General features: G+C 41.0%; 1 protein-coding gene across 5 annotated transcripts in view; it reads left to right on the top strand.

The window, feature by feature from the left end:
- The first annotated feature begins 209 nt into the window (after positions 1-209).
- LOC102231881 (C-Jun-amino-terminal kinase-interacting protein 4-like) overlaps positions 210-12,304 on the top strand; it is a 43,078-nt gene continuing 30,983 nt past the window's right edge. For all 5 annotated transcript variants that reach the window (XM_023340712.1, XM_023340711.1, XM_023340710.1 and 2 more), the window contains exons 1-2: positions 210-932; positions 11,747-11,867. In XM_023340712.1, coding sequence (XP_023196480.1) covers positions 633-932; positions 11,747-11,867 — 421 coding nt within the window. In that variant the 5' untranslated portion in view covers positions 210-632. The remainder of the gene's footprint in view (positions 933-11,746; positions 11,868-12,304) is intronic.

Here is a 12,304-nt window from a genome sequence, read left to right as displayed (position 1 = left end):
ACTGGAACTTACATTTTATGTAAAAATCAGCAGACTATATTCCAAAGACCATCGAGGTACAGCTGATATTTTTGAAAATATCTTCTTAATCCCATGGCTTTGAGTAATTTATTTATTTTTTTACGCACTTTTCTCCCCGCCTTCCAAACGTCACTTCAGCATCACCAGGCTATATATATATGAACATTAAAAAAAGAAAATCATTTTAGTTGTATCCGTGACGGTTGGATTAGGCAGTTTAGCATTTTGTGCCCTTTTTTCCTGCTTTGTTGATAGTTTGGCTCTGTGGGTTCCCACATATCCCGAGAGCACGTGAACGCCGCAGCAGGGAGCTCATCTGTTGGACGGGGAAACTAATCAGGAGCCAAGTAAAGACTTTTCAACACTGCGAGCTAATAGGCTAGCACTGCTCCAAAGTCAGCCGCCACTACGGAAACGGGGTAGGGACTTTGTTTGTGACCGACAACATCTCCTCTAGGCAGGAAACAACTTTGAAGCCATGTTATATTGGCGGGGAAACACTTGAATCGTTTAAAGTATAAAAGCGAGCTGCCTCCGGTCAGCTAGCTCCATAACGTTAGCTGGGAAAGAAGTGGAGGCTTAAAAAAACAAAACAAAAAACCCAAACAAACATGGAGCTGGACGACGTAGTCCTCTACCAGGACGACTCGGGCGACTCGGACGTGATGTCCGAGCGGGTCGCCGGTCTGGCCAGCTCCATCTACCGGGAGTTCGAGCGGCTCATCGAGAGGTACGACGAGGAGGTGGTGAAGGACCTGATGCCGCTGGTGGTCGGGCTGCTGGAGAACCTGGACTCGGTGTTCGCCGCCAACAAGGAGCACGTCGTGGAGCTGGAGCTGCTGAAGGAGGACAACGAGCAACTTGTCACTCAGTACGAGCGGGAGAAAGCGCTGAGGAAACACGCAGAGGAGGTGGGTTTGCGCCGCGAACACCGCCAAACTAATTTGCCACCGGGATTACAGATTAAAAGGCTGCGATTATGCACTTTAGCGTGGAAGGATTATTCAGTCTTCCTCAGTTTCTCCCCTCTCACATAAAACTCGCATTGCGATTGTTTTAACTGTTTGTGAACCATCGTTTTAACTTGCGCACACACGAAAGTACAAATCTGATGGGGATTTTGTAAAGCCTTATAAAATCTGCAGCACTGTCACAGTCTGGCGCGGAATGAGGCAAACAGAAACATTTGACTCTGATTGGAGAGTCTTGTTTACACAATTACAGCTCGGCAGGTTGAAGGTCTCCTCAATGACAGGTGTGAGTGAAACGATGCTGCTCTAAACTGCTGCAAATCAGTCGGAAATTAGTTTATTTTTGAATCTCACTACGTTTGATGCCAAGTCGATTTATACACAGTTGCCAACATAATAATAATAATATAAAATAAACTTTTGAAGGGGGGAAATAAATACATCATTCTCTTGTGAAAATGATATGCAGCCGTTTCTTAAAAACTCCTAGGTTGCTAAACACCATCCTGTTTTATTACGGTCATGTTAGAGCCTCACAACATATCAGATCATAGGTGTGCGTCCTGTGGTGTTGTGGTAGTTCATTGCTATCAATAAAGGCCACTAGCGGCACTAACCCAAACAGCCAAACCAACAACACCCCACATGAAATCACAGATTTCCTGCTGCTGCTGCTGCTGCTACAGCAAAGTCCAGAATGTGGTTTAAAAAGTCACAGGAAAACAGCCGTAATCTCAGATTCTAGCGGCTCTGGTTTTGGAGAACAGGACTCGCTCGCTGTTGGATAAAGCAGAGAAATGTAGCTGTCATTCACTCCTTCTTAATTACAAAAACAACGTAACACTTTTGAGCTTACTTAGATAGATCGTTTTCTACCTCTTAGTAACAGCTTCCTCACAGAAGAGTGTTATTGTCACGACCTGTTGAAAAGATCATATTTTTAGCGTAAAAGCCATCTGATCTGATCACACGGCTAGACGTCTTGTTGTATCAACTGGTGTGATTTTAGTTTGTGCTGCCTTTCACTCTAAAGGGAATGTCGCGCTTTCACTTTGTGATCATGAAACAAAATTTGAGCTGTCAGACGCTGAAAATTTTATTTTGTGACGGAGGGGGGGGGGAAAAAGCTATTGAAACCCACCTTGCCCTGTAAAAATGTTTGAATTCAGCCACATTGGATGATTTTCAAACAGAAACTGCATGTCAACTCAGGTTATCGTTATTAGTCATTATGCATCACGTGTGTCAAAAACATCGGGTTTTAACCGACCACTGACTCCCGCCTGTGGGTGGGAGTATTTTGTACTTTTACGGCACCGCTGCCTCAGTCTCATTTGATGCCAAGTCATTAGTCTGTGATCGATCACAGACTAATGTGATCGTCTGTGATCACATTAGTCACAGACGACTAATGTGGCTAATTACACTAGTAATTAGTAACACATAAACGTGTGACATAAACGTATTGTCACACACGTTTATGTGTGTGACAGTATTTACGTCACACATAAATGTAAATATTGCAATATTTCTCAACTAGCTCCACAAAATTTGTGATTTTATTGCTCTCCAAAAAAAAAAAAAAAAAAATCACAAAATCAAGGAGTGACTGAACAATGTGAAAAGATGTGTAATTTTAGGAGCTACTTAAACTGTTAAGACAGCTATTTGTTAATATTTTCACAGTTGAACGTGTTTTATCGACACATTCTGGCCCCTTAAGAACATCCAGGATCCTGATTTGACCCAAAACCAAAATGAGTTTGACACCCCCCGTCATACACGGATTGATGCTCTGACATATTTAAGAGTGACACAGCACTGTTTGGTTGATATGTTCCACAAATAAAGACATCTGACGGCCAGAATTCAACACCAATTAATTTTATTTCATCTGGTTGACCTGCAGTCAGAAATGTAGCATGTGTCATCGGGAGAAGAAACATGGCTGACATAGTGAACTGAAATTAGCGTTCTAAAACTGTGGCAGGCGCTTGTGTGTCTCCGAGCGTCCTGTGGACTCGCCTGTGGCCGTTTGACAGACACGAGGCCGTATTGCCACACGTTTCGCTGCTCAGGCAGCCTCCAGCGCGCCTCTTTGGGCGTCGGCTGAGAACGCTAAAACCAGGTGGATGACTAACATTTAGGGTTATTGCGATTTTCTTTTCAAATGTATTGACCTCTGCTGCTGTCCCGTGAACCAAACTGAACATTTTCAGGCAGCGATACGAGTCACAGTTTGGTCCACAGCGGAGAGGAATTACTCGCCTTAAACCACGCCAGCCAGAACGTAAAACATCACCGGTTATTCAGAGAAGAGTCCAAATCCGACTGGCTGTTTTCCAACAAGATGTGCTTCTGCAGTGCATTGGACCGTCCATCTTCACAGGATTTTTGATATCTGTTTTTACAAACAAATGTCTGAGCAGCGTATGTAAATATTTCTGAAGAACTCTTGACTCATTTCAAGTGGTTTTATTGCTGTGCAACCCTGATGTTCGTTTATTATCGGTGATTTTGTCATTTTACAAAATCAAGCCAAATCTGCAGTGACTTCTGTAGTAGTCGCTTTTTGAAAGCATCAATTTATTCTTATATTTATTGTTCGTTGCTGCATAAAGTGAGAACAACATGCATGTTTTTTTGTTTATCCTGATTGAGATGAATCCAACCTTGCCTTAAAATCAGAACTCTAAACCTTATTATGCACCGTAAGCTGCATTTCCATTGCAAATGTGTGCAAAACCTTGTCAATGTTCCACTAACGTAAAAAAACAACAACATAATTTCGCAATTGTGGTGTTTCCATTAAATAAGAAACGCAATTAAAACCACGCGGGAACAGGTTTGTTCACGGGATGAGTCTTGAAAAACACGCTTTGCCATAATCCTCCAACTACTTCCTGTCATCTTCTTCTTCATGGTTTGCGCCAGCGGCGACGTCCAATTGTTGATCATGTGACTTGTGTGACGCTAAAAAAGTGTTTCCATTCCAGTTTCGCGAAATAAGCCAATTTTGATACGGCCAAAGACACCGCCTGTTCCTAGCACCAAAACGTTTAAAATGTGTGTGTTTCCATTAAGCAATTTTATTTGCGATATTTCTGATTGCGTAGTCAATGGAAACGCAGCTACTTGGGATGTTCCATTTAACTTCTTTGGTGATGTAACCGAATCGAAAGTTTCAGTTTGTTCTCCCGCCTTTTTCATAGATGGTGTTTTTATCTTGGAGTTAATGGGAGAAACCACCAAGAAATTGGTCCCAATTAGCAAAGTTATGATTATATTGGATACAGAGACTCTTTATGGCTGCACGGAGACACACTGTCAGACTTGAGCTCTGTTCTTTACCACGAGGAACAACAGGTCGCATGGTTCCAGCTCTATAAAAATCGTCCCAGCTTTAATTTGGTAAACTGTAAACGGGAATTCGCCGCAAATTCCCTTGGCAACAGGCTCGCAGAGTTTTAAAATCTGAAACGCACGAGCAGTTCATTTCTGCCTGAACTCGTTTGGACCGCCTGACTACCTGTTGGCCGCGGCTCAGCAGGTTTAAGGGTTTCACCGACATCAGATTACTAATTGACAGATGCTCAGCTGCTCCTCCATGTTGTCCACACAGTGACTTTGTAATGACGATACAGGGTGATACAGTTGTCGGAGAGATCGGGTTGCAAGACATCTGCAGCATCAAGCGGGGATCTTTCCAAAGTTTTTGAGCTGCAGCCAACGATTATTTTAGTTATCGATTTTCCTGTCGATTAATCGACTATTTGAATGGGGGGGAAAAGGACACATTCTTTAGATTGTTCATTTAATCACTCAGACTTATTTGATACAATATTAGAAATACATTAAAAATGAAAATATTTCAATTCCCTTTTTTAAATAATAATAAAAAACAATTTTATTGCCTAAAATGCATTCCTTTCCTGTATGCTAACCAGGTGACGCTAACACTAAGCCACTTGAAGGATTCTAGAAAATTTTTACAGACAAAAGTTTTAACATTTTTATCTTAAGTTCACGATGTAAATATTGTTTTTGGTTCAATTTTGGCATAGTTGCTGCTCAAAACATGTTGTTCTTCCAGAAAATGTCTTTTGTTAGCTGAACAATTAATTGATTACTAAATTGATGATTTAAAATATTGATTCATCACTATTAATGTGATAATCCGATTATCTCGTAACCTTGAGCAAAAATATCCACAATATTGCAGTATTTAAGTAAACTTTTTAAAATTGGACCGCATTATTTATTTGTTTTTGAAACGAAAGAATCATTTCTAAAGTTGCCAAAAGATGGAATATTTTAATCGTTGCAACTGTAATATGTTTATTTTGGATTTGTGGACAAAAATCGGCGTCAGCTGACAATATTTCAGCTTTTCATTCGTTCCATTGGAATGAAAGTATGACCAGAATGTGACCCCTTCAACCAGCCGACTGAACAGAGCGAGAGGTGGAGCAGGTGGAGCACAACTCTTCGATATTTACAGTCGGGGAAAAACCCAGCATTGTCTGGGGCATCACATTATGAAGAATTCACTCTGTAGAAACTACGATGGAAAGTTGATTTTTTTTTTTTTTCTTTGTTTAGTTTTCAAACCACAGATGTTGCAAACCGTCCTGGAAACTGGACTTCATTGTGTTTGAACTCAATCAGATGGCTTTCTTCTACACTCTTTCCATCCAGTTGCATGCAAATACTTTGGAGTAACCTCGTCCACCCTTTGTGCTGAAGCTTTGAGTCTGTTTCTTTCAGTAACAACATCCATCCTGAAGATTGTGTCTTGTACAAACTGGTAGCATTAGCGTGTGGTGTGTTTGCGGACTGGAAAAGGATAGGATTTTTGAGTTTCTGACTGGCCTGCGACCGCTCAGGACTGGTCAGGCTGAAAATTGTCTGATTCCGGACAGCGGTCAATTTCTCAGCTCCCCTGTAATATACCACATATCATGTTGAGATATAAAATCTCAAATTCTGGACGATCTGAATGCAGAAGATGAGTTGGAGACAACCGGGAACTTCATCTTTTACTTTAATTCACCAGCATAAAATGTTAGAATATGAAAGTTAGCAAAGATCAGATCTACAGCACTAATTGTTCTTCTCCATATTCAACTAAGGGTAGACCTGGCATTACAGTGACTCATTATTAAATATTGGATTATAAGGAAATTAAGAGGGCAGGGCCGCTGGTCATCTTACCAACTTTATTTCTAATGGGACTGAAAACACTTTTGTGTAGTTAATGTTTTTAAAATGAAATCATCCCAAGCTACCGCCCACATAAAACCCACATGTAGTTTTTTTTAAATTTATTTATTTTGAGCCGATTACGCTATTATGACTGTATATCAGGGAAGAAGTTCCCATTTCATAGTACTTCCTCATGAGCTTCACTTTCAGCGCTGCCGACAGAAATGGAGCGCTCGCTAAACTTCTGCTTTGTTAAGCCTCTGATCGTCTCTGCACACAGGCTGCAGCCTGAGAGGTTACAACCTAAATAGTGCACAAAAATGTTTAATACCTTGACACAAGGACGGCGTATAGTGTTGCCAGCAGTTTGAGGATGTCTTCATGAGGCATGATTTTAGTTACCTTAACAAATAAAACATAGAAACACCTTTCATGCTTTTTGCATTCAGCATCCCAGAATCAAGATGTACGTAAAACTAGCTTTAAACTCAGTTACGACTTCAAGTCTTTTACTAATTGATCCCCTTGGCAACTCGGACCAGCATTTTTCGTCCCTGCTAAAGAAGCCGATTAATCCTACCGACCAAACAGTTTATCGGCTAAACGCTGCTGCTGCTCGCTGCTCCCTGCCAGAGGACTGCGTCTCCTGACCGATTTTGCTTCAGTGGAGGAGAGGAAAAGGCTCGGCAGGAAATCCTTAAGGAAAAACAGAACTTCCCTGAGGCCTTTTGCCGGCTCGCAAAAGACGACATTCTTCTCTGTGTAATGTCATCTGATCGATAACCGTTCATCGCAGGCTGCTTAAACTTTAGACAGGCGGATTAATGTGGTTAGGGGCCTGAGACGAGCACAACGTCACAGTAACTGAGGTTTTTATGCACTGTATCTTTTTATGAAGGACGGATTGAACCAAATTAAAAATATTTATCTTGGTGTAGCACTCAACTTTACCCTGACTGTTAGTTTCTGTGGCTATTTGGCAGAAATTTCAGTTAGACTTTATCGAAACAGAAAATCTCTGCTGCGACGACCTGAACTGAAACAGCATCTTAGCATGTAGTACAGGTTGGACATACAGATTTACCACACTGCATGATTTGACCTGTAATATCATTGACAATTGCTTATATGCAGTTTAATGTTTAACAGCAAACGTTTAACGTAGAATGAACGAAACGTTAACGAGTTATTTTGTGATTATTTGACTCTATAGAGTCACTCGTTTGACCCTAATATTGTATATAGAGGCAATTATATTGACACCCACTAATGCATCTGTCCATGCTCTCTTCTTTCTATGAACATGTAAAAAAACAACAACATTGAAGCTCAAAAATCCTGCATGCTTTCAGTTCCACCTGGGCTCGTCGCTTTAATTTAGGCAGCCAGTAAATATCAATTGAATATAATGTAATTCTCTAGTTTGAGAACCACAAGCAATCTCATCTTGTAGTCCTTTTTAGAATATTATTGGATTATCACAACAGTTTCAGATGTTTGTTTTTAAAGCAATAAGGTTATGTTCTAGTCGAAACTAGAACATAATGTTCTAGTCGAAACTAGAACATAACCGTGGATAAATGGATATTGGATGTGACCGACTAACCGGTCACCCCAACGCCGCTTGGTGCCGCAGCTTTAATCCACGCAATAGGTTCTTATCAAAGCTGGATAAGTTCTGCAGCATACAGCTGATGGAGAAGTCTAAAATCGCCCAATTGTACTAATGTTGGATTAAACACTGTTATTTTTCATCCAAGTCGAGTTCATATGTACTCTCTCACTTTGACCAGACAAGATTCAGAGGCTTTAGAAAACAAAAATGAAGTTATGTTTTTGTCTGATGCGATCTGGTTGAAGCAGTAGCTTCTTTCCCTTCTGTTACTCATCTGAAGATGTGGTGGCTGGGTTTCCCCTTGTGTGTTATAAGCCTGGCGGGCCACCAGGCTTTACTTCTGCCCCTGCCAGGCTTAGCATTGCTTATTTATTAAAGTCTTTTTAAAGTGTTTATCAATTTGAAAGACTTTATAGTTGGTGTTCAGGTATTAATCTTCTAATCTTTCAGTAACACATAAGTGTGATATCTTCAAATTTCCTGTCACCTTTAAACATTTTTTAACTCAAAAACGCGACGGGCCGCAGGACAAATGACACGTCTAGCGCCCCACCCACCGGGCTTAGCAAGTTTTCTGGGGGAAACCTTGTGTGGCTTTTATTCTTCTGTGACGGTGCGCCACCATCAATTCCACGAAGAAGAAACCCTGCTACATGTTTTCCCTCAGAATGCTGGACCACTTTCTAGCATCTTTCCTTTAGACCAGGTGGTGTTCACCTCTTTTTTTTTTTTCTTCCATGTCTCACTTCTGCATCCTGCAACAGTGAAACTAGAAAAGATGCGGGCAGTGTTGTCAGTTTATTGGTTCAGATGTCAGAGACCTCCCACTCCAAGCTACCGCGAATGTCCCAGCAGCAATCTGCAGCCAAACTCACTGAAAGAAGCTGATTTCGCTCTCTGTCAATTGAGTGCCGATACAGTGGAGCCCTGTCTGTGCGGGAGTGCACACACTTGTTCTGGAAGGGCGTGTGTGTGTGCGTGTGTGTGTGAGAGTGTGTGGTGGCGCTGGGGGACAAAGAGAGCATTATACATGCAGTGTTGGGGGGGAAGAGAGGATGCTAAAATGCTGGAACACTTATTCTCTGGAGCGCAGTCACGTATACACACAGATACACACACACACACACACACACACACACAGATACACACACCAGCCGTTTTCTTGGGTCATATGAGGAGCAGCATGGTCAGAGAGCAGCAAGTCAGAGCTGGCCTGATGAATGTGCCGATGCTCAGAGTGTGGCAATAATAAACCATATTTAATGCTTATGGTGTCACTGTTGCATTTATATTTTCCTTGTCAAGTCATTGGGGTTTGTTCAAGCTAAGGCTGGATGATGTGGCTTAAAGAAATATGATTTTATTTTCTTATTTTTAATCCAATATTCAATTTCCAGTTTTAATTATTTCCTCCCCACCTCCCAACTTTTTTCCTTAAAAAATACAAATGACATAAAATATCTTAAAATCTGGTTTTATTTCAATCATTCCTTCTGTGGTTTGTCAAAGTCAGAATAAACAGCTGTAAAACACTTTTGTCAGAAAGAGATGGTGGTTCTGGGGTAGGCTAACATCACTCTGAACTTTGGGGGGTAAAAAAAGTGAAATCTTGATTTTTCCACAATTAATTGATAAAATCGATTTATCGCCAAACCCTAGTTAGAACTTTAACCATCAAAAACTCTTCTTATGTTTAGTCATTTTTTAAATTTTATTATAATGCTCTTAGTAGATTTAACTGGGCATGTAATGTTAAAAATATAGAATTGTTTTTAGTGTATGTTATTGGTATTTTATGTGACAAGGCAATGTGAAGTAGCACCTAATTGTGAAGTGGAAGAAAATGTTTTACGGATAAAAGCGTGGCATGCATTGATTTCCAGCCCCTTTCACTCCGATGCCCCTAAATGAAATCTATACATATTTACTAGAATGGTCTAACCAAAGTCCACAGCTAAATCCAATTAAGAAGCCGCTGTTACAGATGCTCTCCATGCAGTCTGGCTGAATTTGAGTGTCGATGGAACTACATTGACGTCAGTTGTTACAAAGTGACACATTTTGATTTGGCAAGTGTGAATACTTTTGCATAATGCCTCATGTCTGAAGTTTACACAGCAACTGTCCCCTCAAAAACTCTTTTAGGCCAAAAGTCGAACTTTTCAAGACTTCAAACTCTAAGTCACTCCACAGAAAATAGTTTGTGCCCTTGGCCAGAGTCATGCTTTCTAGACATTTCCTAAAATAAAACAATTCACAAAACACGTCCATGTGAAACCTCCGTGTGTGTGTGTGTGTGTGTGTTGGGCACATAAAGAAGGATCTGCTTTGTTATCTGATGCCCAGGTGATAACTGCTGACTCGGCGCACAGACTGCAGGGCTTCTTGTCCGCAGAGACCACCCGCATCACAAGACTCCGTTTACAGGCGAAGCTACAGACACCTGACTCGGCTTACCAGATGATCCATCAATGCAAACTCACCAAACAAGAGTCGGATTTAACCCGTACAACACCAGTTAAAAATGTCATTTCATCTCCTTTTTGCTCAGCACTTCTGTCAAAACCCCCCCCCCAAAAAAACGATGACTAAATGGCCACAAAAACAACAATGACGAAAACCTACATTCTGTCAGTAAGTTCTCCTGCGAGCAGAAAAGTTCCAAAAGTTCTCGACATTGTTGATTTGCGAACCTAAAGCCAATCGCTTTGTAACGCTGTCGTCAAAAAAAGAAGTTGACCTAAACCAGTCACAGTAAAAGGAAAACTGAGTTTTATGTGTCGTAACACATTAAAAATGATTTCACAATTCTGAAATTTGAATCTAACTTGAAGCGTGAAACACAGTCGTTTAGCAGGATTACCGCAGAAGGCATTTGGACGGAGCACGTTCTTCTTCCACCTCAAAAACATTTAGCTTGGACGAGATTCATGTAAAAAAAACAACATTTTTTTCCCTATTAGCCACTCAACTGAATCCAAGGAGCGTCTTTCTCTAAAGGTTGTGACCTCTTCAAAATGCTATTATGGCTGTACAAGAAAGCAACATTTCTAAATTAAGTTGGTTTTTCTTTTTTGGCATGGGTGCCGAGCTTCCTCCTTATTGCTTTTCACCTTATTACCACAATAAATATATTGTTACACTGTGTAATTATATATTTGGTTATTGGAAAGAATTGTGTGCCTTTTAAAAAAAAAATATTCCCGCTGTAACAAAAATGGAATCAAATATATATATATATATTTTTTTAGAATTTGCTTCAAATTAGAATTAAGGGTGCATTCACACCAGCCCTGCTAAATCCGCTTTGGATTAACTCTGTTTGTCTAGAAAGTTCAGTTCGTTTGGGGAAGTGTGAAGGCGCAATCAAAACTCTTATGTAGACCAAAAAAGCAAACTCTGGTCCACTTAACGTCTCAGAAAAATCCTGCAACCGCTAAAATTTCACACTACTCCATTTTTGTCTATATTTTGTGAAGAAGGAAGTTAGGAAGTTGTGCTCAGTGTCTTCTTCAGAGGTTTCTGTGTTGTTTCCGTTAGTAGTTCTTGGTTCAGTGCCAGAGTTTGAGTTGTTTGACACAACACAATTTGAAAGAGAACCGCCCCCGATCGAACAGAGCCTACGGGACTATCAGGTGTGAAAACACTCCGAATATCGCGACAGCCCTGCTAAACACAAATGATACACGTACTTCGATGCATCTTCAAAATATGAAGGTACCTTCAATATCCCTCAAAGCTTAGCTTACACCAGACCGTCGAAGAGATACTGAAAGCTCCCAACTTTGTGTGACAGTTGTGCCTCTTCATACCCTCTTCAACTAATCACCCAGTCTGCCAGTGGAAGGTCAGAGGGTCACATTACTCCTGTCAGTACCTCGCTGTGCGTTAAGTGCTAAATGTCTGTCTCTGCTGTGTTGTTTTTCTCCTGCAGAGATACATTGCCTTAGAAGACTCCCAAGACGGAGAGAAAAAGGACCTCCAGTCTCGACTGGTAACTTCGGAGTCACACGTGCGGCAGCTAGAGCTAAAGACAAAGAACTATGCAGATCAGAGTAAGTCCACTGCTTCTCTAACTGGTTTAGGCACGTTCCCAGTCCACAGCAATCAAGTGGAGGTAAGCTTAACTGTGAAAATACAAACTATCTGGTCTCTAGTTCTACTGTAGTAAAGCAGGGGTTTCCAATGCTAGTCCTTGAAATCTAGCATCCTGCAGGTTTTAGATGCAGCCCTGGTAGCTTTGACTCAAAGCAGCGTCTATCCCAGAGCGCTGTTGCCAGACGACCTGAAACGGTCATCAAGGTGCCATCACTGCTCGGAAACAACTGGTTTCTGACTCCTTTTACTTCCTGATGACAGCTTGACTCCTTAGATAATGGCTGCTGTCATATGACTGATTCTTATACAAGCAGTGTTTATCAGTGGCTATTTGTGTACTGTTTCTGAAGCAGAAAATGGTATAAGTTGAAGATAAAGCACAATGTAGTCATGG

Source organism: Xiphophorus maculatus, chromosome 10, assembly GCF_002775205.1.
Source record: "Xiphophorus maculatus strain JP 163 A chromosome 10, X_maculatus-5.0-male, whole genome shotgun sequence".
Classification (NCBI taxonomy): Eukaryota; Metazoa; Chordata; class Actinopteri; order Cyprinodontiformes; family Poeciliidae; genus Xiphophorus; species Xiphophorus maculatus.
The sequence above is the reverse complement of the archived record's forward strand: the minus strand, read 5'-3'. Positions and strand labels throughout refer to the sequence as shown.